The 27701-nt window shown below is 41.9% G+C and overlaps 1 protein-coding gene across 2 annotated transcripts; it reads right to left on the reverse strand.

Moving 5' to 3' along the window:
- Positions 1 to 39: 39 nt before the first annotated feature.
- On the reverse strand, positions 40 to 27701 carry ANKRD29 (ankyrin repeat domain 29; the record flags this gene model as incomplete). Of its 2 annotated transcripts, XM_082282173.1 has the most annotated exons (10): positions 40 to 123; positions 1380 to 1478; positions 2540 to 2635; positions 3106 to 3204; positions 9004 to 9102; positions 11972 to 12070; positions 18255 to 18353; positions 20168 to 20266; positions 21994 to 22104; positions 27681 to 27701. In XM_082282173.1, 10 exons carry the CDS (start codon positions 27699 to 27701, stop codon positions 40 to 42), a joined length of 906 nt encoding a protein of 301 aa, XP_082138299.1. The 2 variants fall into 2 exon arrangements, with proteins under 2 accessions (XP_082138299.1, XP_082138300.1); XM_082282174.1 differs by lacking the exon at positions 1380 to 1478.

Here is a 27701-nt window from a genome sequence, read left to right on the forward strand (position 1 = left end):
GGCACATCTCTGTCAAACTGCATCTGCTACAGGGCTGCATTAGCTTTTCCTTTGCTTTTCCTTTGCACGGAGGAGTCGGAGGATGCGTTCGTTTTTTGTTAGTTCTGCTGGCAGTTCATTTGCCTGGAACAAAAAACCCTTGAGGTTAGCAGAAATGAACAAGTATTTCCCAATCATAGTTGAAAAGCATTACACTCTACAGAAGACGGTACTCGGCATTATAATGACATGGGTTTTTTCTAGTGTTGTCTCCACCACTTAGGAAACCATCTTTCAGTGTTCAAGTCTCACTTAAGTCTTCAAAACAATCCAAGAGTGGAATTTGAGTGACAGCTTATTTTGTGCTGACTGTCCAGGCTAAATTCCCTTGGGCTCCCTATGCTTCTGCCACAGAAATAAAACAGAGCATGGCTGCTGATTTTTGGGGGGCAATGAGGCAGGTCCTTATGTACTAAAGTTCATAAAAATCCAAGGGAAGATTTAAACTGCTATAAAATAGTGCTATCCTGCAAGGTTGGTAATAGAACATGAGTTTGTTTTTGTTTTTGTTTTTGTTTTTAATTGAATACAATTTTGGTAACATAAAGTATTTTTGATGAAGCTGCTTCTGAAAATCGGTTATTCTGTCCTGCAAATATACTGTGTCATGCCAAATGGCATGTTGTTTGCAAAAATTTAAAAAAAAAAAATCAGTAGGAGGGGTTTCAGCCACACACTTTCTTCTGCTGCACACCCTGCTGCTGCAGATCACTGTCAGTAGCAGAAAAATCTTGTACATTTTTCAGGTTATAGTATCATACCAAAACGTCTGTTAACTAGTGTGAGAGAGGCATTTACTGTGCTGCCATCAAGTGGAATGATGTAGAAATTATCAGCCACAGATTTTATATTAAATGACCAAAATATTTACAAGATATGGGCTGGATTACTTGTTTTACAAACTTTCACTCACCCAGTCATAAAACAGAAGTCAGTGCCAAACCATTCATTGACAGCTTAACAAACCCAGCTAGATATCAAACTCTAGCAGCAAATAGTTCAGAAATATGTCAAAGGAAGACACATTCACAGAAATTATCAAACATTCAATGTTAAAACACTTCACAGGATAAAACCATGGTAAGTTTTCTACAGAAAATTTGCTGTTATCAAAAGAATGCAAAACTAATTCAACAGACTTACAGATCTACAGTAAGATATGGGAAAGATGCATGTAATTTGGGATTTTTTTTTTTTTTTTTTTTTTTTTTTTTTTTAATTAGCAATGCCCTGAATTCTCTACAGAAACATGGGCTGCGCCCACCTTGATGGCACACACGGCTCCACCGCTTGGTGCTCCCCGTGCTCCTCGCCCGGGAGGAGGGTGTGCCAGGACCTACCTTGTTCCTCAGGCAGGGATCCGCTCCTGCCTCCAGGAGCAGCGCCACTGTCCTCACGTTGCCACTCAGGACGGCTGCATGGAGAGCAGAGGTCCCATTCTAGGAAATGCCAGTGGAGGTGTTTGTACCATGCATGGAAAGAGAAGCAAAAGGCAATGAAACACAAATGTTTGCAGAGAACAGACCTACAAGTGAGAAAGAAGTAACATGGAAGAGATTAGGTCACCAAAGGCATAGGGTCTGATTCAGGGTGCTGGCAGCCTAGTGGGATGTGAAGGGGGTGATTTTAAATGCTTTAATAAAAATGAGAGTCAAGTTCACTTTACCACAGCAGTATTTCCTTTTAATAACCACCCTTGTCAATAGATCAGAGGTGACATGAACACAGCACTTGTTTCTGCCTGGCAAAATCAGTCATTAGCAAGTGAAACAGAAGCACAAGTAGTAATGGAAGCCATCTGTGCATTTTATCTTCTCTCTCTGATGATTAATGGCCTCACTGTCAGACAGCTGACTGGTGAGGTTTTTAATGGTTGGCCTTTTGTTTGTGGTTGCAAACTGACAGTTCAAATATGTGTGGAAGCTATTTCATACTTGAAATTAATAACTAAGTTGATGCCACCAGCATTTTCAAGTACATTAAGTTTGCCAGTCATTTGCATGCACAGAGGCTATCAAAGTATCTCTTTTATGGACACATAAAGATAGGTCAGCCATTAAAAAGCAGCTTCAAAATATCTGTTATTTTTCAAGTCACTTTATGAATTCAGAGGAAAACAAAATCTAGTAGGAAATCTGCTCACAACAGATCTTTTAGGACACTATTTTTCTGACTAAATGCATTAGAGGGTTGGGTATAATGTTAAAACTGTACAGTCAAGAGCAATCTACTTACAGCAAAAATAAAATCAAGTGACAAAAAGCAGAATTTCTTCTATGACACAATGTGCTTCCTCATTCCAAGAATTAAATTCATGGTTTTGTTTAAAAAGATTTGTGAGCGGCATTAAGGCTAAAAAAGATAATTTCATTTTTGTCTTGACTTTTTTGAGCTCAAATTCCTATCATCTTCCACTAGAGTAGTCAGAAATACCAGGTCTTTCATGAAACCCTTTGCCTTCTTGTGTTCCGCTGAAAAATCTCAGTGTTTCGCTACTAACCTTCAGCAGGCCAAGTGTGGGAGAGAATTTCAGCAACTCTTCTATCACATTGTTGTACCCTTTAATGGCAGCCTTCAGTAAAGCCGTTGTACCATCCTTTAAAAAAAGAGGAATGTCATAAATGCCTTGCCTGCATTCCCCTTGCAGGGAAAGCTGGAGGGGAAGAAGAATCTGGAGGGGAAGAAGAAGCTGGAGGGAAATGCCAGCTCTCCCCATGCCTCTGAGAGGAGGGTCTTCTCTGCTCATTATCTTTGAGAAGGCACCTCCACAGCATGTGCTGCTGGTTTTAGGGTACCTGGAGGATTGTTCCTCTGGCAGAGGAAAACTTCAGGGTAAAATGAACCATATTCCATCTTTGTCTCTCAACTACGTGGACATTTCCATTCCCTTATTCTAGAAGGTACTGCCAGGAAGCTGTCCCAGACACAATGGGAAAAGGAAACCATGGTGGGACTTTGCAACCTGACAAACAGGAGGGACTCTGGAGGCACCAATCCAGGCAGACTTACAGCCCCCCAAAGGAGGCATTAAGCTGCAGACAGAGTGCAGGAGGAAGTGCTACTCACATCCCGCGCGGCGTCTCGCTCTGCTCCCCGGAGCAGCATCACTCGCACCACTTCACTGTGACCCATCTGCGAGGCAATCCACAAGGGAGCTGTCCCGTCCTGCAAACAAAATAAGACTGCTGATGGCTTCACTTCAGTGTTCTATGCCCTCTGGTATTTTACTGCCCAAGCCTACTGGAATGGACATACTTCAATTACTTGATCAAATCCTGCATCACAAGGAAACAGATGCAGAGCTGTGTCCAAAAACATGTGGGAGATTGGTGTTACAAGTTAGAACTGCTTCAGTTTGTGGAGTAGAGCCACCCTTACTGCCTTCTCTTGCATAATTTGCCAGAAATGTGCATTGCTCTGTGAAATTAAAGCCCAGTTAGGCACCAGCCGTGACTAAAACACACAGGGAGGTTTGAAACATAAGGGCTAAAGGTATCCTGTGTACTTTGAACTCTAGGTGGTTAACTGTGACAGAGGATACAGACAAACCTCAGCATGCACAGGCAGAATCTGCAGCTGGGAGCCTGTACATGGGGAGTGAAAGCTGTTTACAGAAGCTAGGGAGCAATGCAAGGTAATCACCAACTTTCTGTATTAAATTATGTTATGCACCCTCAGGGAATCTGGTAAAAACATCCTGCCTTACAATGAAGCTGAGTATTTCACAAATTTTATCTTCAAAACTCCACTAGAAAACAAGGCAATTATCAAGGAATCCAGCAAGAAACAATCTGCTTTGGAAAAGTTGTCCTATGCAATCATTATTTGAGCACAAAACCTCAGAAAATAAAATGCGCATTTGGAGTAAGCTAAACTTTGTGATGGATTTCCCTCCCAAAGGCAAAGGTGAGTTGAAGCACTAGAAGTATTTCTCACTGCAAGTAGAATTTAGTTTTCTGTCTTTTCCTCTTTTTTATTCTAAATTACCTGATTCTCCAGACTGAAGGAGGACTCCAGCAGTTATGTGGTGCCAAACTGATTCTCATGAGCCTTTAAAAAAGGTTTTGCCTGTAAGGATTTTAACATAGAGGTGAGGCCCCACAAAGCAGGGTGCCTGATCCTGCCTTTAGGTCTTGCCAGTTCCCCTCACCACCCTCCGCAGCCTGAAGGCTTGGCTCAAAAGAGGAAGACAAACTACACTGAGACTTCAGAAACAGCCTTAATGAGAACTTTCAGGAGAAATCAACTTTTTACACTAAATAAGATATTGCCACCTTGAGCAAAGAAATAGTCTTGCTCCCCAGTGCCAGCTGAAGATTCCTGTGACTTGCTTATGCAATCCAGAAAACCATTGCCGAACCAGATCTCTGCTTTCCATGGACTAGTGAATTAATCCTTTCAAAGAAACAGAAAAATTATTTCTTCCTTTGATATAATAATCTGGGCTTCCCTTTTTCTGATTCTGAGAAGGAACAAAAGCACATCCTGAGATCTTCAGTATTCTCAAATGGTGATCAAACATGACCTTTGCCCACCCTTGTATAATTTCTCTACAAATTAACTCATTGACATTAGTGACTGACCTCACTCTGGTATATATCCTGTTAATACAACAAGTGTTCTTTGTGATTCAAAAATCACAAAGGCTGTCATGTATACAGAGTATGTGATGTTAGTGTGATGGCAAAAAACATCACTCTCTGATTTACAGTGTTTTCCCTCCCAGTAAGCTGATGCTTCATATTTTTCTAATCTCCCCCACCAGAGGGCTCCAGAAAATAGCAATAGGTGCACTGAAAAAGCCTGTAAAACTTGGGAAATGTCTGAGAGCAGCCTACACAATTTAATCTGCATGAAGAACCAATGCTGTGCAAATTCACACTTGTATTTACACAAGCAATGAAAACACAAGCTCAGCATAGGAAACATAGCAGCTTTTTTTTACTCACAGTGAAGTTCATAGGAACAACCCCCTGTTTTCAGGAATAAATGAAAAGGAGTAAAAGGAGATACAAATGTTGGGTAACATCACTGCTACCATTAATTGTCATTAATAGTATTGCTGTCAGACATCATCCTCAGTACCTCAGTTACAGGATAGAGGCAAAAGTACATTATGAGGAAGAGTGGCTATCTTGGAGGACTTAGCCTGAAGAGAAGAAAGATAGCAAAGATGATAATGGGCTCACATTGACTATGGTCAGCTTCTTTCTCCTAAGCAAACAGCATCTAGCATTCAGGTTTATGCAAATATTTATATGGAGTAGATGAGCTTTCTGTCCATTTTCATGTTGGTGAATGATGCAAAGCAGATACTACATTTTACTAAGAGGTCACATGAGAATTCATGTGTAAACAGATTAGGGCTTGGAGATGAGTCAGGAAGAAAGTGAGAATGGGGAAAGATACAGTTCAAAAACTATGCTTCCTCATCCCTCTGCCCACCCAGCGGACTGCAGATCACTGCAATCCCAGAATAATTTTAAACACCCCATAAGTTTTTAAGGTGTTCTTTTTTCCACATTTGGCTACATGCTAGTATATATGGACAACACCTTACTATATCCAGCAGCTAGAAGTTCCAAATATACTCTGACTGAAATTATTAATGCTCTTTCTCTTTCCCATTAACTAATGACTTCATCTTGCAGCTTTGAATCTCAACTTTTGCTTGTGGCTTGAAGTTTTAGAAAAGGCCAGATTAGGGTGGGAGGTGTAAGACCCTTCGAATTCCCAGTAGGAACTTCTAGGGGCAAAAACCTCCAACTCTCAGGCTGCTCAGTGTCATCTCCTCCTCTGCTCTGCCCATTAGTCCACTTGCACCACTACACCTAATTTGCCAATAGCAAATTGCTTACTTGTCTGAAGTGCACCCTACGTAGGTTTACTGGTTTACACGTATGTGTAATTGCATATCATGTGCTAAGAAAAAAGTCATTAATTTTCAGATTATTTTGAATCTGCTTAGCCAGTTGGAATAAAGCCTGTTGGGACACAGGCTGCCAAAACAGCATTGGCAAAGAATCTTACAGCTTTGTTTTGCGAGTTGAAGAAGCATAGAAATATCTCCTGTAGCAGGCTTCAGACACTGCCCCCAGCTCTGTCTAGACAAAAAGATGACAAAAGAATTCCTGCCCAGCTCCTCAATACTGGCAACTGCAGAAGGCAATTACAACCCAAGAGAAATGACATTGCCAGGGACAAAATTTTCCAGGAAGCATCACTATTTGGTCTTGTGAAAGCTGAACTGAAGGGCTTGCACATGGACAGCCAGGACCATCCAAAATGCTCTGTGGTGTCAGAAATACCCCCACAGGACAGGAGGTGGGACACCAGACTGAGGGGGAACTGATACCCACCACAGCAGCAGGAGGAGACATAGAAGGCAGATGCATGTGTATAGGTCAATGGATTAAGCCAACAAAGTAGAGAGGAAAACCTGGACACCATGAGGAAGGAGAAGCATGAACTCACACCTGGCACTCTGCAGCCTTGTATTCGAGGTAATGTTGCCTGGAAAAGTTTTCTACCACAGTGAGAGCAATGTAGCTTGTAAATGAGAATGAGAGATGTCTGGCATCAAAACTGCCCCTTCTAGAGCTACATTCCTCATGACCAGCACACCACCTTGTAACAAAGTACAAATCCATTTGTTAGTAAAAAAGAGACTGAAACCCATCCAACCATTACTTGACTAATTAAACAGTAAAAATGTTCCATTTGTTAAGGAAATGTTTCAGATTAAGTGCGACCAACTACGAATGCCACGCACTTATCCAGGCATAATCTTAGCAGGGATCGGAGGCACCCTCGAGCAAAGAAGGCCTGTCCTGCTGGAGATGAAACAGGGGAGCTAGGAGGAACATTCACACAGAGACAAGTCTTTGCCTCAACTAAGATTAAAAAATGCCTCATGAAACATTGTGTTGTAGAAATTGGATTAGAGAGCTAAAAAAATGGTGTCAGAAAGAATTAGCTGCATTATAATTACAGATAGCAGAATGCAGTTTTAATAGCAACAGGGTTCAGCTAAACCTAAGGCTCCTCAACCCTGTTTTGACTTATTCAAAATGTATTAATGCATACCTTGGTCTCTCCTTCTACACTGAAATTTTAGACTGTGTTAATTAACAGCTTTTAACATTTCTTAAGCTTTTTTCTTGGGAGACAGTGTGGAGGCAACCTAGGAGCAGCTAATGCATCAGTCCAGGGGGTAGCTGCCAGCAGAGTTCTGGTGTTCGGAGGTGGGGCTAGGGGCAGCAGGAAAACTGTTTTAGTTAAGGCTCTTAAAATACTAATCCTCTTTCCTTACACCACAGCTAGGAGTGTACACAGACCTACACATGCAGCAGAAGCATATAGATAAATGTCTGTTGCCAGGCTATGATTTGTCATGCTTTTGGTGCAGATGAAAGGAAATACTGAAAATACCTGGCAGAGCTTGTCTCATGCCACGTTGTCCACTGTTATTAGAGTTTTCGCACTCATTTGCTCTCGCCTGCTGCTTTTTCACTTGCTGCAGTCAGTGATCATAGCCACCTGGCAGATGTGCATGACTGATTACAAGGACAAGACTTTATCCCATCAATTTCAAATGTGCAGTGAAGACCCAGGACAGCTACCTTGCCTGCAGGGTTTCAGCAGACCACAGGCGAGGCTCTCTCAAAGCAGGTAGAGATTCCTGAGAAGCCCCATCTCTAACCAGACACTTCTACATGCTGGGTATAAAGCTAGCTGTGCAACTCCCACCTCTGGCTGTTTAGGCACTGATTTTAGAGTCAAGAAACAGACAAACAATTAAGAAACCCTTTTATTTGGAAAGCAAGAGAGCTTTCATACATGTCTCTGTATACCACGTATGCTTACCTATCCCATAGTTAGTTTAAAACCTAGAAAGCCTCTTGCACCCTTAGCTAACTCCAGCATCCAGTGATGTACGGTGGATATAGCCCCTAACCCCCCAGCAGGGATCTCTGAACCAGCCACAAATCTAGCTCACACTTCCCATTCAATGATCAAACAGCAGCCTCTCAGCTTGCAGAGGAGCTAATTTCATGGCTACCACTGGTTGTATGTGTTTGCAACATCAGGGCCACTAGAGTGACTAGCTGGAAATGGGGAGAAAAGCTTTCCACATGCATCAAGAACTTGCAGAGATGAAGGCAACACTCATGCTTGAATTTCAGAGTGCCCAGGAATGATACAGAGTAAAACAAACAAATAAACATAAGTAAAACTAAAAATAAAAGCTTTTGTCGAAGATAAATTTCAACACCAAAGCCACGTCTGAAGGTCTGGAGATTTCAAAGAACAGAATTTAGTACTGCCTCCTCCTAGAGCTCCCAGATTTTCAAAAGCTTTTTAAACAATTTTCAAAAGAACTCAGGGATGTCGTAGGCTGTGTAGACCTTCAAAAATAATGTGGTACAACATAAACAGATCAGTAGTTGCAAGAGGTAGTGCTAGGCCTTTACATCAACATTCCATCCAGCTGGAAGGTTTTATTTTGATTTAGTTTGGTGCCTGACCCAAACATACGTGTGGTTCAAACCTGTTCAGAGGAGCAGTCAGTGGTTTGATCTGCTCTAGGATCATAGAATCATTTAGGCTGGAAAAGACCTCTGAGTCCAACCGTTAACCCAGCACTGCCAAGCCCACCACTAAACCGTGTGCCCAAGTGCCACATCTATGCTGTCTTTTAAAAACCTCCAGGGATGCTGACTCATAGGGTGTAAGGTGTAGATCTAGAACAGAGCTTTCAGTTTCACTTCTTCCAGAAATGACTGAGGTACTGACTTCAAAATCATGTTACCAGTCAGAACTAAAACACAGAACGTGGGCACAGCCACAAATTGCCTTCCAATGAAACACCTCCACAGGAACCCAATGCCTGGAGAAATTCCAGTGTTCATTTTCAGAACTATAAAATTAGAACCCAGCTGTGTCCTGAAGTGTTGATCATACCTGTCGTGGCTGGTTAACCTTTGCTCCTGAAGAAAGCAGCAATCGGATGACATCCAGATAGCCTCCTTGTGCTGCCAGGAAAATTGCAGAAGCCCCATCCTAAGAACAAACACATCCATCTTACACTGTGTTGAAGTGGTGCCATTTTTCCACACAAAAGCAAATCAAACAGAATCAAGTTCTCATTCCTTAGTCATTATGCTTTGTAACAGTAGATATACAGCCATGCTCAAGAAATAACTATCAAAATGAAAAGTCTAGTTCATAATAAACTATGGCAACATTTTCATTCAGTATGCACAAATATTGGCTCCCATCATGTATCAAATCCAGCATTAAATCCTGGGTCTGGAATACAAGAGTCTAGTTCCTTAAGGCATTGAGCTACATAACTAGAAATTAGTTCCTGCACAGCAATTATTTAGATTTTATATGTCCATGCAGATGTGTTCTGCTACATGGATACATGGTGGAAACACATCAGGTACTTTGCAAGACTGCAAAGCCCAGCACTGAAGTCTGCTCTTGAGGCTGAAGGAGTCAGACCTGTGCCATACCACTATGCCACCCCAGAAACCACCATGCTACTGCTCTGGCACGTCCTGTAGAAGAGACTTTACTGTAATATAGTAATCTAAAAGTATTTAGTAGCCGTATCAGAAACCAGCATTTTCCTGCAAAAAGCTTGTGAAAGTATAAATTGTGAACAAATACAGGGTTTTATTTTTCTTTGATATGTCTTTCATGTGCAGATGTTCTCAGAATTTTACTTCAGAGGAACTTCTTCCATAGGAAAAAAAAAATCAGAAGTCATATTTCATTAAGTGTTTTTGATGAAACATTTTCAAACAGCATTATAATCCATCTAACCAACTAGAAGTAGAAATCTATATTGAGGGTGGGACAGGTGTTTATCCATCCTACATCCACAGCACTCAGCTCAGGATGTGCTAGGACAAGTTTTCCCAGGAGGTGAGAATCTTTTAGATTAAATAGAGACATGAATTAACCCCTTCACTGCATCTCAGATGTGCAAGTACACATCTCATGCCTACCCAGGCAGGTACTTATCTCAAAATACAGGGCACTTTAGTGAAAGCCTGTTGTTGACCTTGTTGGCATATCACTATGTTGGGACTAAATGCTGTTGTCTGCAGAGAGAGTGCTTAGCTACTCCTCTAGCTGAAAAACCCAGCACAGATTTGGTGAAGCATGAGCTGAATATACTGCCCCAGGGACTGAATTTAGGATGTTTGACATTGATTTCAAGACAAATGTCCTGGTAAACAAAAGAGGTGTCTGCTGGAACTATAAATGCCCTCCCCTGGGCCCTCTGATGGGCTGTTTTCTCTGGTTGCTGTGTGAGTATAAGAAAAAAACCTGTTGGTACCAGAGCCTTTGCAGGCTTCCTCCCGAGACAGAGAACATGGAAATTTAGAAAGTAAACAAGGTTTTGTAACATTAAAAAGGCTCTTTATTGTAGGATCAATCAAGATGGAGAACCTTGCATTCACTGGTACCTATTTGATTTGAACTGATGCTGTAATGAGAGTGCTGTTTTGAGGCTATAACACATTTCTGCAAGAAATGCTATTTACTTAGGGTATTCTTTTGTCTCCTGGTCTCCTGACCCCTCACGTGAGTCAATTTAATATTAAAACATTGATCTGGATGGTTTTTTTGAGGAGTATCCAAATGTGTGCTCCAAATCTCTCTCATTTGTCTGCCTGCCAGTGAAACTGCCACCCAGGTACCACTTAACAAATGCAGCTTGGCCCACAAAAAGAGCTAGACAACCCCTATTTTCAAGAGATTGTATTCTTATTTTATTACACAACTGTTTCTGACTGGCTTTGCCCAACGTCTGTGAGCAATAAAAGTACATTTCTTAATCCAATTGCAAATATTGCTCATTTCCAGGAGAGACAAGGAAGTTATTTTACTGCCTTGACCTCTGGGCAAGAGTCTGCAGGTGTGGCAGCACAGCTATTTTTAAACTGAGTGGCAGCCCCTGGGATTACCCTGCAGAGGGATGAATCACTGCCCTCAGATCAGAAAGACAATTCCTACTTGCACAGCAGCAAGGGTGGAACAGCCTGCTTTATAAATGAGGGGTGAGGCAGCATGGTGGGGACCCCGCTATGACCACTTCTGCAGTCACCAGCTTTTGACTCCCATGCCAAGCCAGTAGGAACTGGGAGTGCAACAGCATCCTGCAGATCCAAAGCCAATGGAAACAGCTGAAAAAACTCATATATCTCAGGGAAACAACTTCCTCTTTGTCAGTCTTGTGTGCCCTGGGGTAGGAAAGAGTGGTGGGAAGCAGGGGCAAAATCTGCTACTCATTTTCGTTGAATGCCGAAAAGCTCCACTTATCTGTGTCTCTGTTGGAGTAAATTAAATCCAGAGCTTCATTGGTTCAATCCAACTTTCTGAAAAGTCAACTAAACAACATCAGTTCAGCCATTTTAACTGTACTTTGCCCAAAACCCTGGCAAACTGGAGATTCAAAAATATGAAATAACATAATTTTAACTGATATAAAAAAACCCAATTTGAAGTAATTTAAATATTTTAACTTTTACTATTCTTTCTGGCAGAAAACTAATGTACTTCAGAGGCTCTAGAGCTGTTCACTCTTCTGCAAATCCTGGTAGAACACGACATGCTTTTCGTCCAAGGCTAATGGGTAGCACAATTCTGTTCCAGATTTGGTACATATCCTTCATACAGATAATGAACCAAAAGGCAGTCAAAGAATCTTTTCTGATTTTGTGCTACTTCTCTCAGCATCGTGAAAAGCAGACAGTTAACAAAATTCATATCTTAGAGGAACAGAGTACTATAAAACGGCAGCGTTTGGCAAATGCCTGTCTGTGCTGGAGCCAGGGTGTCTGCTGTTGTCCAAGCAACAGCACATTTGTTCCACCACCACCATTGTCAATATTGTGTGTGTCAAATAACTCACATAGAGCTGGTCGTGAATGTTGGCGCCGTGCTTCAGCAGAGTTTCCACTACTTTTGCGTGCCCGTACTGACAGGCAGCCAGGAGAGCTGTGCCTCCGTCCTGTGAAAAAGCAAAGAATGGCTAAAGTCAGGTGAGAGGCCAGGGGCGGGACTGAACATCACCATAATAAAAGAGCCAAACTTTAAGGCTTTTCAGAATCTGCCTCACAGCAGTTCTGTAATGAGTAGCTACTGAATCTTTCATAACTTTAATGCCAAGTGTTGCCACATAAAATCTTTCAACTTGGCTCAGTCACTATATACATTTTTCTCCTGAGGTTTTTTTTAGAGAGGGACAGGAACTAAGAAAATTCTGCTTTTTGCTCCTCATCTTCTGCCTTGCCATTAGAAGCTTTGTTCCTTCCACAAGCTCCTCCATGTCTCTTCATTTTACAGACAAATTCCTCATGCCTGCCAAACTCTTCTACTGATAGAAGGACAGCACACCTTTCCACTGCTCCAGAGCCTATTAATCATCTGCTCTTTTTCGGCCACAACCTTGTGCCCTGTTTTGTCCTGCCTCTCATCTGTGAATTGCTGGCCTGAAACTGAGTAGGGAGAAAGCATTTTAAAGTATGCTAGCTAACTGTGGAAGTGTGAGTCCAACCAAAAGCATCAGTGAAAGCACCATTACTTCTGCTTGAGAAGTGATGCCTGCATCACTTGGTGGGATCAATCCCAGGCAGCTAGAGTTGCTGCACATCACCACTAAAGGGAGACCTAGGCACATGCATCAATCCCTGCTTGTAGAAACACTCCCTTGGGAGCCATCTGAGAAGGGAAACACCTCAGTGTTGCCGGCGATTGACTCCAAACCAGCTGAAACAATTGAGACAGCAAATGTGGGTCTTGCCATCTTAAGGGTGCTGTGCCCCACTCAAAAATTCTCAGTATTTCTGACACAGATATGAAGAGGAAGTTCTTATCTTCTGCCTGGGATGGCACCATGCCATTGTGCAAAGATGATGCACACAACAAAATATCCCAACCACAGGTCTGCTCTCTCCTTCCCTGCCTTCTCCTAGTCTCAAGCCTCTCCTCCACAAGATAAGCTATCTAAAGTATTTCAGATAAATGGTTTCTAGAGCTGCTATTAACGTGGACACAAGACTGTGCTTTCCCCTAGACTTGTTCTCTGAAACAACTCCAAAGTTGTCTGAAATTTTCCACATAGACAGATATCCACAAAAGAAGTTACAGCTTGAATGACCAAATGGATCTTTTATAATGGGAAGTGACAATCAAATTTATTGATCAATGGTGCAATTTTATGGCTATAATAGCCTCGTGAAAACTCAAGCTCTGACATGACAGAACTAACCCACAGGCACTGTTTACAGCTACCCCCAAAACCTCGTCTGCCTATGACATCGAAAAGAAAAGAAGGCTTGGGTGTCAGCAAAGCCAGAGATGTGAGGCTGTTGTGTGACAGTCTAAGAATTGCCTATTAATTCTGGATTATTTGAGCAAATACAGTGTGTTATCAGGTCAGTGGAGTTAAGTTTCTCTTATGAGAAATTAGAATTTCCTGCCAAATTAAACTAATTTTATGGGAACTGCTGGAACAAAACACAAAAGCAATCACAATTGTGCCTGGATTAAGAAACACCTTATACACCATAAAAGACAATGAAAAAGCTAATAGCTTCATGAAACCTATTTCCTCTTTCCAACCAGCTGAAAGCCACTTTGCTCAAGTGGTGACTCACCAGATCAAAGGGCTACAAACAAAAAAAACCAGAGAAATTTTTAAAGACCCTTTCTCCAAAGGAAGTTGAGAGAGAAAGATTAGTGAATTAAGAAGAGAAATTATGCTATCCAGACTGAAGGTCTTCTGTGGAGAGGCAGGGAAGGAAAAAGTTTTAGGAAGCTTAAAAATATTAAAGTTCCCTGTATGGAGGGTAAATAGACACGCTCAGTTGGTTGCATATGGGAAAAGTTTGTTTATTGCTTTATGGTCTGGCTTTTGTTTTCTAAAATTCTTGTGTCTTCCACAAACTCCTATTATTTTTAGAAGATTCTTTGGTTATTAACATAATTTCTGTAGGGAACCAAATGACAGGTCCCAAATAAAAGGCAGGCCTGCAAAGCTGATCGCAGTTGGCACAGCAGAATCCCAATGTGTGATCCCACCTTGGGAGATGTGACAGCTTGGGCTTTAAGAAGGGCAACAGTCTCCCAAGATATGTCTAATTAACTCAAAAAGGGGATCCTGACCAAGTGTTTCGTTCAACCCAGTGAACAGTTTTAGACAGATTTTTTTTTTTTTTTTTTTTGGAAGAATAACACAATTCCAAAATACACCATTTGGATCTTTCAGACTAAAGTGATTGAGTTTTCCTAAATCAGTCTGATCAGAGTCCAGGGGTTAGAAGAAGAGCATTGGATGGTCCCCAATTCCATCTGTCCACTCTGAATAAAATATTTACTGGGTCAGAGACAACTGGGTAATAACTCCTGGGCTCATAGATCTGGTCCCTGATCAGGAAGACAGTTGAGCTCTAAGACCTGCTCTACTGTCTGTCTGATATATGAAGCTGAATACATTCAACAGAAGGGACTGGGATTCCTCTGCATGCTCTGAGTTGGGGGTATCACTGTGAAAAATCAGATATACATCTTTTTGTAAGAAAGAGAAGTTGGGGGCAGGAATCTTTTCCACTGACCATGTGGTAAAACAGCACTTAGTTAAATCAAGGAATTGTCAAACAGTGCAAAAGTCCACTGTTTATTAGTAGGAGAAAACTCAGTCCCGCTCTTGCCTCTATTGAGCTTCTATCTGGTTTTCTCTTACACTTTACTCCAGCAGGCTCTAGCTGAAAACCCCAATGTTTTACAGACCATAGGGAAAGCAAAAAAGTTGTGGGGGATTTAAAAAAAAGTGAATGACAGAGTTTTAACATCCCTTTTAGCCACGTGATTACCTCTTCCTTTTGGGCTCCAGCTGAGGTAAGTAAAAAGCTGAAGTAGCGTCTTTGGTATTGGCAAGCCTCTTGGAAACTCTGAGCAGGGCAGCAAGTGGGAGCTGGACACATGAGCAGGCACTGAGGCACTCCTGGGGCTATCACCCCTTCTGCAGTGGGCAGGAGGCCGTCTGTGCAACCTCTGAGAGAAGGCACGTCGCCTTGGGTTCCCTTCTTGCTCATATCCTGTTTTCCTGCTTACCTATTAATCCTGCTCTGCAAATACTTCCAGCTCAGATAGGAGACCCTTTTCTCAGCTACCTCTGCAATTCTTCCCCTGAAACCATTTTTCTGCCCTCCCCAGAGTCTGTGCTCCTCACTGCCAGCACATAACAGCAGCTGCCAACCTCCAGTGAAAACACTTGGAACAGCAGCACCACGCTAAGTGGTGTAGACTTCCCTGTCTGTTTGCTGACTCCTTTCCTCTGTTATCATCACCTGAAAGTAGCTTAGAATTATACCTTTTTTTACCATCACTGAAATATGCTGCAGAGGAGGGGAACTGACCACCTGCAATTGCTGCCTGCTGAAAAATAGCCTCTGACATACTGTTCAACATGCAGTACTGCTCAGAAAACATGCCACCATGTTTTTTAAGAACTCACATGGTTAACAGATCTATCAGAATAAAAGAAAAAAATTTCAACCTTTGTTAAATATTTCTATGTATGTCAGACTGGGACAATGGAGAATAATATTAATGATTAATATTATATGTAATAATTATAATTATATAATAATTAACCTTCAATAGTACTATTCATTCTCTTTAGATCATCAGCATTTATTGCTAATTACTTTATGACACTGTTTTAGAATAGGTTTACTTTGCGTGACATAGCACATATCAATTCTAATGATACAAGGCTTAACAAGAATTGCATGCCTGTATTAAGATAGTTCTCCAGAATTCTCATATATGAGTAACAAATGCAGTAATCACAATTTACAGATAAGTGCATGAAAAAGATGATGGGCTTTGCATTTCCTTGCTTTAAAGTCTCTGATTTCTAGGATACATTCAATTTGTGTGCTTATTCCAATTCCATGTCTTAATTTATAATAGAAATATATATTCTTTGCAAATGGATTCATTTTGCACTGCCCTTTAAAAACAGATAGGATCAGCCATATCTTTTCCAGTGCTGCTCCCAATGGAGTGTCTTAGTGAGAAAATGCCTTGTCCCTAACCTAAAAAGGCATATTTTATCAACTATACTGTTGCTGGGGTTTGGGAAGGATGGAGGAGCCTGTCACCTTGGTCACCCGTTAACGAAACGATGGAATTATTCCAAGCTATGAAAACCACATTATTAAATCAGAAGATTGAACTGATACAAAGCCACTCCAGCGGGCCAGTGGAAGATGTGGACTGTCCATGTGCTACACCTCACTGGTGCCTCCTGCTCAGGCACCCACAGGGTGATGCTGCTGGAAGATCATCTCACATGCACATCACACGCCAGTTTCCCATGTTACATCCATTGGGAGCTAGTGTTATCTTTCAACCAGCTTGTCTGGACATAGCAGAAAGCTGCAGCCTGGGGAGGAAGAGCAACCTGCAGCTTAAAAGATACTTGGCACTGGCATATGGGCCAAGTCAGGTGTGGGTTCAGAAGAGGAAGGCAGGAAAAGAGGGGCTGGAATTAAAGCTTCAGGGTGAGCAACACTAGACCCCAAACTTGCATTTGTCCAAAGAGGGAAGCCATTTGGAGCAGCTGAACACAGGAATATTCTTTTATAATTTAGATCTTTGCTCTCTTTTATCTGTCCTAGTGTTTCACATCAACATATTTTGTATGCTTCAAAAGAGATTGTATATTTTCATGAAGGGTCAGGCTATTTCAAGCCTGCTGTTCACCTCCTGGATCAAATCTTGGCCTCTTCACAAACTCCTAGTTCACAGACTGTGAAAAGATTGAGTGAAGATGTAACTGTCCCTCTAGACAGAATAAGGTACTGAGCCTCTAACTTGCCAACTGAATGCAAGGGAAGATGACCCCTCTGAATCTTGCTAACCCGCACCCTGAAATAAAAGTTAGAGAAGCAACATTTATTTTAATGTGCAATGTTACCCAATAAATCTGTCCCACGTGAGATAATCCAGCACTTTAGGATCCAGCTGTTGTATTTAACACTGCAACCTCCTGCATTGCCAACTTTCACAGCTGCACTCCATGTTGTGTTAAACAGCCACAATTTCATTCATGCTTTTATTACTGATTGCTGCAGTGGTCAGAGAGTTGCTCACCACAAATACAGCTCCCTGGGGTATCAGAATCCTACTGTATGGGCATGTGTGGACTCTGGCCACAAAATATCAGGACTTTTAGCCCCTGGAGCATAAGGAGCTGAGTTTCTGATGTTTCATCAATTCCCTTAGTATTTAGAGCCTGTATTTCCAGGGACTCCAGAAAGCAGGTATGGATTGAGGGAATCATTTGAATCACAGACTAATATATCTTGACAAATTGATTACTGTGGGGTAAAGAACTATTCCTTCTTCAAAGACATAACTAGGAATCCCAGGGTAAGTGACTGACAAGTGTCCTCCTCCCCAGATTATGGGAATGCTTCAAAATGTAGCCAGCATGTCAAGGACAAGTATACTTAATGAAAATATGCTCCTTTTCACCCCGTTTGCTGAAAGCAGAGGTGCTAATACTGCCTTGGGCAAAGAAACTGGGTTGATGTACTGCTGTCAGTGATGAGCTGCTGTTGACCCCATGAGGGGTAAGGAACCCAGGCTCCACCACCTGTGCTTTTGGCTATTCTAAGAAGATTTTGGAAAAGGATCTGCCTGAACAAAGAAATAAAAGCTCTGAGGTGCATTTCACTTTCTTGTCCCTGATGGGTAAGTGGAAATTTAGGGAGGACTGACGCCATTATACTCTTACGTATCCTATGGTGTCATGCAGAGGCATCCCCATGTTGATGAAATGTAAGTTCTATGCAACTGGAGTACATAAACACCTAAGTCAGGATCCCACCTAGGAGGTACAAAAAGACCTTTTGATCTTGTATTGGAGGATGGCTTATGAGGAAAGACTGATATCACTATCAAAGGACCTTGATAAACTTATGCCACTAAGTCTAGGTAGGAAAAGCCAGTCCCAAGTTAATATTTCACAATGTGTTGCATTACTCATATTACTCAAAAAATGTTCATGCAAGAAAATTTCATCATCTTAACACTGCCCTGTCATAGTTCATGTGAATACAAAAAACCCAGCCTTGACCTTCAGAATGTATCAGCATGCAAAAATAGACTCATCATCTTACTTTATTCTTAAATTCAGTGGAGGCTCCAAATGAAAAGAGAAACTTCACTACATCATTGTGGCCTTGCTGTGCAGCAAAGAACAGAGAAGTTGCACCTGACTGTAAAGGAAAAATGGATTAAAAGAATAACAAATGCATAACACGACTAAAGTACAGACATTTCAAATTAAAACATATTGAGCTCAATCAGTTGAATATCAGCTGAAAAGACATGAGGAATTTGAAGACTCCAGAGGACACCAGGTATCTTAAGTCAGTCTTCTTCCCATTGCACTGAAAAATCTGTCCAGCATCATACATTTGAGTAAAACCCAAGAGGAACTGAAACCCCATATTTTAAACAAGTTGTAGAAGATACTGTCATTAACATGTGAGCAAATCAGGCCCCAAAAAATTACCATGTAAGATTTTAATGGCTGGACAGAAGAAAGAAGGAGGAGAAGGAAGGAAGAAACAGAGAAAGAAAAGAAATGCAGGCTTTTCTGACTTTGGGCTCACTCACCCCATGTAGAAAGTACAGGAAATTAGAGCTACACAAGAAATTCATTCCAGTGCCCAAAGCCTTTATAATAGTACATGGCCCCACTTAGACCATTTCAGAGCCCCCTCTCCTGACACAATAATGGGACTCTCACTTCCCCAAGCTTCACAACAACTTCAGAGCACAAGAGCACTGGTTGGAGTATGTGCCTTTAGTTGCAGAACCGTGCCATTGGCCTGTAGAGCTTAAACTTCATCTGTTTTGCTTCCTTTCTGCAACAGAGTAATTCTGGAGGCTTTCAGAAGGGATTTTTTTTTGTTGCCTTGTTGAATCAGTATTTCCTGAGTGATGATCAAGAGCAGCTCCATAAAACTGTTCTTAAATTTTTCTTTTGTTGCTGCTTTCCAAGCAATGTTTACCTAAGGGAAGGGACATGTTTAAGTACATGTTTTGTTAGAACAGGACGCCACTGAAAGACACTGACAATCATAGTTGGAGCAAGTTTAGGCCAGTAAGTGCAGGGACACCTACATCATCAAACATGGCATTCACTGACTCAGTAATTTGCAGATGTCAGCATGAGATTAATACTCTGGTTCCAGGTAACCAGGGAAAGTAAGAAACCTTGGCTTGTATTGTTGGAGCAATGAGCACACTGCTGTCCTGCACTACCTGCCACCATCCCATGTAACTGCATGCCCTCCTTCAACTGCTCTTCTCTTAAAACCAGTGGCTGTCCCAGAGCAGTTCTGCTCTTTGCACTGCCAACACGCAGACCAGAGCAACTGCAATTATTCCTTACAACCATCTGCATGGAGTATGAGTGAAAGGCAGTTTCCCACAAACATCAGTTGCTGATGTCCCTTCCATGCTGATGTCATGGTGCAAGACATGCCTTGAATGCCAAGCAGAGATGCAGGGAAGAGTATGGATGATAAAGCTGTGTGATTGTCAGAGATGAGTTGGCTCACACTAAAAGGGCAGAAACTCCAAAGCATACAGGGTCAAAAATAATCCCTGTGCTACCAATGGCATCCACTCCATCTTAATGACCAGGCTGCAAATCAAAAGGTAAAGGTCTTCTCCTGATTATTTATCCCATCCAAAGGGCTGTAAACTGTTGTGCCAATAAGTAAAACTGCAAATACATAAATGGCATAACCCTGGAGGGTTACATCTCAGATGTAACTGACCCTCACCAACCAGAAGTGCTGAAAATGTTTGGTAAGTTATAATAAATGTACCTCTGGTATCTGATTTTCTATTGTAAACTCCAGATATCTGATTCCCTGATGTCCTCAGAACAGAGCCTGTTATATGAACACACTGTACAGCAAGTGACAAAGAAACAATTGGCAACAAGCAGCAGACAACACTCTTATTATTTGTAACAAACCAACAGTCACTTAATGAAGCCCTGTTTGAATCCTACCTCTCTCTGCAGATTGATATCTGCTCCTTGCAACACCAATTCCCGTACACAATCTATGTGGCCATAGTAAGATGCTACCATCAGAGCTGTTGTGCCAAGCTGGGAGTAAGGAAAAACAAGTCAGTACCTTCAACAGACACCTACAGCAATGAATCAGGCTGTCTGGAAGAGACAGCACTTCTGCCAAAAAACTGGAGGGAGCTTATGATACCTTATTGTCCCAAAATAAGTGCAACAAGTATAAAAATAATGGGTTTTGTTTCTAAACAGTATTTTTTTGGGTTTTTTGGTTTTTTTTAATCAGAGAATCCCAAAGTTCTTTGCATTATTTCCAGAAGAATAACCTCAGAGACAGGAGCTGAGTGACTTAGCTGAGTCACTTAATTCTGAGTCATAGTCAGGAGTAGGGGCTGGGTGATTTGAACAATAATTCCCTATCCAAATAAAGAGAGCAAACTCACTCAGTGACTCTTCACATTATAAGAAAGAACTTTCTGTACAGAAACATGTGTTCAGCTCCCTCAGTACACTATAAGGTCACTTCCAGTGAACAAAGTAGGACTTATATGTATGTAGTGTATGGACAATATGCAGAAACCACATGCATAAGGATGAAACACATCCTTCAAAAGCATTCACACACAACAGCTCAATTTAAAGAAGGAATGGGTGACATTATAAAAAAGAAACATGCAGTCTTAATTGCACAAAAATAATTTAGTCTAGAAAATGTGTATGTCTGATACAATTATTAATGCAGTGCAGTGTGAAAGTTCTTGTCCAAAGTTAGCCTCCTTTTGAGAAAAAAATGAACAGTAGCGACTTTATATTTTCACACTGATCTCTGTCCTGTTTACTATAAGCCTCCATTTGAACATCCTTCCCTCTCTGTCATGACAGTCATAGCATCAGCTCCAGAAGTACTGTAGGACAAATACTTGCCTAAGTAGGGCAAAAATGAAATGAAATTTAAAAGATAGGTTAAAGTCAGTGGGATTAGAAAAACTCTTACACTTTAAAGGTATTCAAAGTGAGAAAAGCTGCAGCAAGTTCATGTTTCAGGCTGGAAGTGGCATTAATCCTTGCCAATACCAGCATGACTCCATGTCAGTCAGTCCCAATGCCAAACAAAAGAAACCTGGAACTTCTCAACCTCGTTTTTCCCCTGCTCTTTGACACAGCTTAGCACAATCAAGTACCTCACCATGTGTTATAGGCAGAATAGAAAGACATACTCATTTATCTGTGTTATCAGCCCATTTCTAATTTCAAAACTAATTTCAACCCATGTCAATTACAGTAAGGAAATTCACATGAAATCCACCATGTGTCTGGGCTCCTCTTACTTGGCAATCTTGTGCCTTCATGTTGGTGCCCAGTCCAGAGATTGGGTGGAAGAGGAAGAATTTCGGAGGCCAGCAGTTGTTCTAATTATGAGGAGGTCTGCTAGCTGACAGGATCATTGCTACCTGGGCTCAACTGAGCCAACTCTTCACTGTGATCTATTACTACAATGACATTTCTTTGCAAAGAGAAGCCCGAGGTGCTAGGATCTGTGTTTTTAATGTCAGCACCACAAATAACTGTGTAAGACACATTTTTGAGTGCTGGCAAATTCTTAACCCCCTGCCACTGATGTAAATCATCATGCTATTTTATCTTACATTTCAAGCTTGATTACTGACAACAGAAGGTTTTAAATCATCCTGAAATGCCATAGGACTTTCCTATGTTTCATATTAGATCCCTACTACACCCTCTGCATGGTGGGCTATGGAAAGTGATGCAAAACGAGTGCTGTGGCTGTAGGTGCATTGTGTGCATACGCTGTCTTTGCAGTCCACATCTACTCGCCCACTGTTCAGCAGCAGCTGGAGGAGAGCCAGGTTTCCTTTCCTTGCAGCCCAAAATGCAGCATTGGCAAGTGGTGTTTCTTTCTGGAGGAAAAAGTAAAAGGCAAAAAAAAAAACAAGTAGAAATAAATCACTTTGGCAAATACATTGGACAAGCATACACATTGCATACATTCTGCATTCAAGCCAGGCAAGTTTCAGCTTAGTGTGCTGTTTCTTCAAACCCAGAGCATGCAAAGGAAGCTAATTTCATTTCTTTGTGCACTTAAAGAGATCAGTCTTCCTGTGCTACCTCATGTTACTTCAAGTCTTCCTTGCGTCCATGGCAGCCTATGTCTCTTAGATTGCTCTGTAATGAGAAATGATGATGCTAGGCCAGATCCACAGGGAAACATCACAGAAAACAACATGCTCAGTGATGCCTGTATTGTCTGCTTCTGTGGTGGGGCTGGCCACAGTTAGGCTGAAGCGTCCTGCTGATGTCCTGCTGCAGGACATCCTCTTAGGTTTCAGATTAGCTCTCTGTCATCTCCTTCTTTCCTGCACATAACGTTCCAATACAGGAACAGTATTGCTCATGCATCTCCCAGACTGCTTGTTCTACCTCCTGCCTGGAATTAACACCCTGTGACTGTGGGCATGTGCAAGATCTCCTGGGTAGGAGTGAATGACGACTGCTGCAGCATAGGAAAAGGACAGGAAAATAAAGACATGGACTTTGCTCCTGCTCTCTTTATCTAATCGATGCAAACAGCTGCCAACATGCTGCCTTGACAGGTAAACACTGTCACTGGTGAAGTGTCGAGGGGAAACACCGTGATGGCAGCGATATGTATCCTAGAGCAGGCTCGTGCTGATGATTTTTTAATAAGACCCCAGACCACCAACAGAAGTGTAAAGCATTGCTGCACTGACAGTCACTTACACCAAAACAGAGTCAAAAATACCCAGGGTCATTGCTTTCCAGTGAACCCTTCCTTCAGGATACACAGAGAGTGCAGATTGGATACAAAGTCAATCATTCAGCTTCAGAAATGAAATAGGTACTTCTCCTTGTCTAAATGTCAATGTGCACAAGTAATGTGGTAAGGAATCAGGATTCAATGGTTTTATGGCTTACAATTAAAATGCACATATACAGCACAGTTTAAATTGCTTCCTTCACTGACATGAAGATAATAAACTTTGCAGAAACCAGCAGACACAAGAATCATGAATCTGAATCTATCCCAGGCCCGTCACACTGAGCACTTTCCATGGGTTGCATTTTCAATATTAATAGGTTGGAAAATTGGCAGCTCTTTGAGACGAGAGAAGTTCCAACCATTCAATAAATTATAAGTCACTTCCTATAAACTGATAGTGATATTTCTTGTACCAGCACACACAAGGGCAGGAGTCTGAAATTTTTAGCAATAAGCTAAATTCTGATCTTCTTTTCACAGCTATTGCATTTCCCTGGAGAACCTGTAGATAATGTTGATTACAGTAGAGACAGCAGTTTATACCCTCCTTGCTGGCAACACTGTAGTGTCTTCCTATCTTGACCCTTAGAACCACTAAAATTTTATTATTTACAGAGCTGGAAGTTAGGAATATTGTCTTATTGGCTTTGTTATTATGATATTCACTGGAAAGCCATTGCAAAAGAATTATGTTTAGACCTTACAGAATGGAAAATCAAATTCCTTACCTTTTATTGTCCCAATCTATCCCTTAAAGTTTTAGAAAGTTTAGAGATATGACAATACATCCATAAAGGTAAAGATTTATTTAATCCACCCCAGTTTTCACTATGAGGGCACAGTAGCAGACTGAATTTTATTATGGCACACCATACACCACCACTTTCACTGGTCAGGTAGGCAGGAACTGGAATCCATATTCAAGAACTCCTTACCTGCTTTCACCAGTTCACATGAGAAGAGAAAAGAACTAAATGTCCAGTGTCACCCTGGACTGGAAGTAGAAGTTCAAAGTCTTTGGTCTTATGAGTCATAAATTCCTACCTCTTTTTTCTCCCCTGGAAGTTCTACAGTAGCTCTCCAGAAAAGTTGTCCTCATACTTTGGATCAGACCCAAGGAATGGAAGAATTCTTCAGTGCATCAAGGACACAGAAAGAAGTTTTTCGCAGTGGTGCTTTTGGCCCCATTTGCAATGACTGCTACCAGCACTTGTGCTTCCCCTTGTGCCCCTGCATTGCCTGGGATTCCTTGTATAAAAGTAGAGTGTACAGCATGCTCAGCCCATCAACCATCCAGTGATTAGATTAAAAAATCAGATGCAAATCTGAGCTATTTTACCCACTAAGGTGAATGAAAGTGCAAACTCATTCAGATGGTCTGGGCACCTTGCAAGAACAGCCACATTGTGTACCATGTGGCAGTCTATATCTCTGGATCTGTATCTCTGTGCTCTTCATTTTCATCAGCAATACTGATATCATTGGTAGGCAAAATGTAAGACAGCACTTTGGGGTTGATAATCCAATTAATTGAATTATTTTTGAGAAATAAATGGGTTTATAACTGCAGGATGTGACTGCTGTTGTTCTAATATGAACTCAGTCTTGTCTCATCAAATACTGCTTAGGGAGAGGTAATGCTGAATTTCAAGAGATTAATTGGACAAATTTTTCATGTAATTCTTAGCATAAAGCTAGTCTGCCCCCAAAGCATCCTCAAAGTAAACAAGTGATCCTCAGCACTGACAGTCTGGGAGCAGAATGTAATAAACATCTGAAAATTATTAGCTAATAGCTTTCATCAAAATTGCTTGTTTCATTATGTCACTTGTTCCAGCATCAGCAACTTTCAGGATAAAATTTCCTTCACTTCATCAAGTTCTCTAAAGTTTTATTTTAAAATCTGGCTGTGCTATTAATTTTGATTGTATGCTTTTATGAGAGCCCAAAGATGAAACGCTGGCATTATATTCATGCTGTATTGACATTAGAAAAAAACACTTTTTCAAAAATGGCCTAGAGGAAAATATATATTGTAAATCTGACAAAACCATTTCTCTGCAGGGATACACAAAACATGAGTTGTGCTAATGTATCTGTGTCATTTTAGGAATATTGAGAGGGAAAGTGTAATTTAAATGCTGTGACCACCAGCTCCTGCTCCCTGCCCTACCTATGACTTGCTGTTTGCAGAGAAAGAGCAGGTGACAGTGGGATGACCGCTGACGAGGAGGAGTGCAGTTCTTAAACAGGGATCTTGCAGATGAAAGAAAAGAGGCAATAGACAAAGAAAAGAGAAGAAAGAGAACACTAGCACACTGGCTTGTTCCTTGTACTGTCAAAATACAAGAAAATTCCTTTTCTTTCTTAGTTTTCAGACCAGTCCTAATGGGAAGGAGGAATTGAGCAAAAAGTTTTCAGAAGAAGAACTGGAAATCAGGATCAAGCATGATGGAAAAGGCTAGCATAACTTAGGAGCAATATATCCTACATGAAGGATCCTGGTAAAAAAGAAAGATCGTTCAATATATAAATGTTGTTTAGTCAGGCAAAATGTGGTAGAAGAGAGGATATTTGTGTGAGAAAGAAAGATAAATGCTATGCCATGGGTAAGTAGGATAATAAGATGGAAAACATGAATAGCCAGTCGCAAACAGAGATAGTAAGGATCCAAGTTAAGTTCATGACCTTCAGAGAGAAAATGCCAAACAAAAAGTCACAGAAAAGGGAGAGAAAAAAGAAAGAGGAAGGTATGGGCTGCAATTCTTCAGAGGGAGGAGAAAGCAGTGAGCTACTTTGAACAGGAATACTTGGGGGAATACAGTGTAAGAAATAGGGCACAGAAAAGGAGCTGATAGGGACAGAACAGAAAGTAAGACCGGAAGAACAAGTTAAATAAACAAGGAGGCCAAAAAAGGATAAGAAAGCAAGAAGAAGCTGGCATCACCAGGAACATGGGGCTGTTAGGGTGGATGCTTGTGAGTAATGAAGGTAGGAAAAATCTCACAGAGACAGAATGGAGGAACAGAAAGACAGGAAAAAAAAGAAATGAGGTGTGAGACCAGTGCAGGACCCAAAAAGGGGATGACCACAGAGGCTGCAGTCCAGAAAGCCAAGTGTATCGTGGGCTACATCAAAAGAATCATGACCAGCAGGTTGAAGAAAGTGATTCTCTCCCTCAATTCTGCTCTGATAAGACCACACCTGGAGTACTATGTTCAGCGCTGGGGCTCTCAACATAAGGTTGTGGACCGGCTGGAGCAAATCCAGAAGAGGGCCATGATGATGATCAGAGGGCTGGAGCACCTTCTCCTATGAAGATAGGCTGAGAGAGTTGGGGCTGTTCAGCCTGGAGAAGAGAAGGCCCCGAGGAGACCTTAGAGCAGCCTTCCAGCACCAGAAGGGGACCCGCAAGAGAGATGGAGAGGGACTTTTTACAAGGGTATGTAGTGATAGGACAAGGACAAATGGCTTTAAACTGAAAAGGGGTAGGTTTATAGTGGATATTAGGAAGACATTCTTTACTGTGAGGGTGGTGAGGCACTGAAACAGGTTGCCCAGAGAAGTTGTGGATGCCCCATCCCTAGAAGTATCCACAGCCAGGCTGGATGGGGCTTTGAGCAACCTGGTCCAGTAGAAGCTCTCCCTGCTTATGGCACGGGACACCTTTTACTATGATGATGTTTAATGTCCCTTCCAACCCAAGGCATTCTATGATTTCACCACCAAGTGTAAGGCTGAGCTGCACTTGGAGCAAAGGTTCTCTGCTGCCTGCCACAGGAGGGCTTTAACTGCAGGTGCAAACCACCTGCTGCGCCACCACTGAACCGACACGGTGCCACTGAAGCACCAGCACTCCAGGAGGGACATACCCTGACAGGAGCGAGGCAAGTACAGGGAATAATCCATCAAATCAAGTAATGCAACACAAGCAATATGGCAAAGGACTGGCACTGAGCTGCTGATCAATAAGAGAAGGGCAAGCACAGCATCCAGAAAGTGCATAACAGAGAAGATGTACATCCATCAGAAATATTACTTGTTAGCATCATTAGTAAATTGCTGCTTGCTTCCCTCTTTGCCAAATAATCTTATTAATCCTGTCCTTAGATTAAAAAACTTCTTTTAGGCAATCTTTTGAAATGACTGTTCTTGCGTGAGTTTGGATGGAAGAAGTACAAAAGGTGACAGAAATCACAGCTGGCAAAGGGAACGAACCAGTCTGGCTTCAGTGGCCACCACAGCCTGAAAGGAAGAGCACGGACAAAGACTGCCTCCTAACTATTACACAACCAGCACCAGCAGAGATGGTCGGAAAAGTGAGGAGGAGGCTCCTGACTGCACCAAAACCCACAGCACGGAACCCGGCCACCCCAGAGCCAGCGTAAAGCTCCACGGAGGCTCGCGGTTTATGTAACACAAGCCACGCATCCTTTTGGGGTTGTCAGCTGGGAAAAGCGCCCGCTCCATCAGCTGGCACCGCAGCACTCCCGGGGGACCCCAAAGCTCGGGAAGGACGCTGCTGTTTTCTTTCCTTCCGCCCTACACCACCCTCGTTTTTCCTAAAAAAATAAAATAAATCAGTCCCCAAGTCCACGGATACGACAGCGCACTCCACGGGCTGCCAGCATGACAAGCGCAAAGCGGGAGCCCAAACGCGCATCCCCCCGCCCCTCTCCCCGGCGCCCGGCTCACCTTGAACGACATCCTGCACAT

Source organism: Coloeus monedula, assembly GCF_965178545.1.
Source record: "Coloeus monedula genome assembly, chromosome: 1".
In the NCBI taxonomy this organism is placed as follows: domain Eukaryota; kingdom Metazoa; phylum Chordata; class Aves; order Passeriformes; family Corvidae; genus Coloeus; species Coloeus monedula.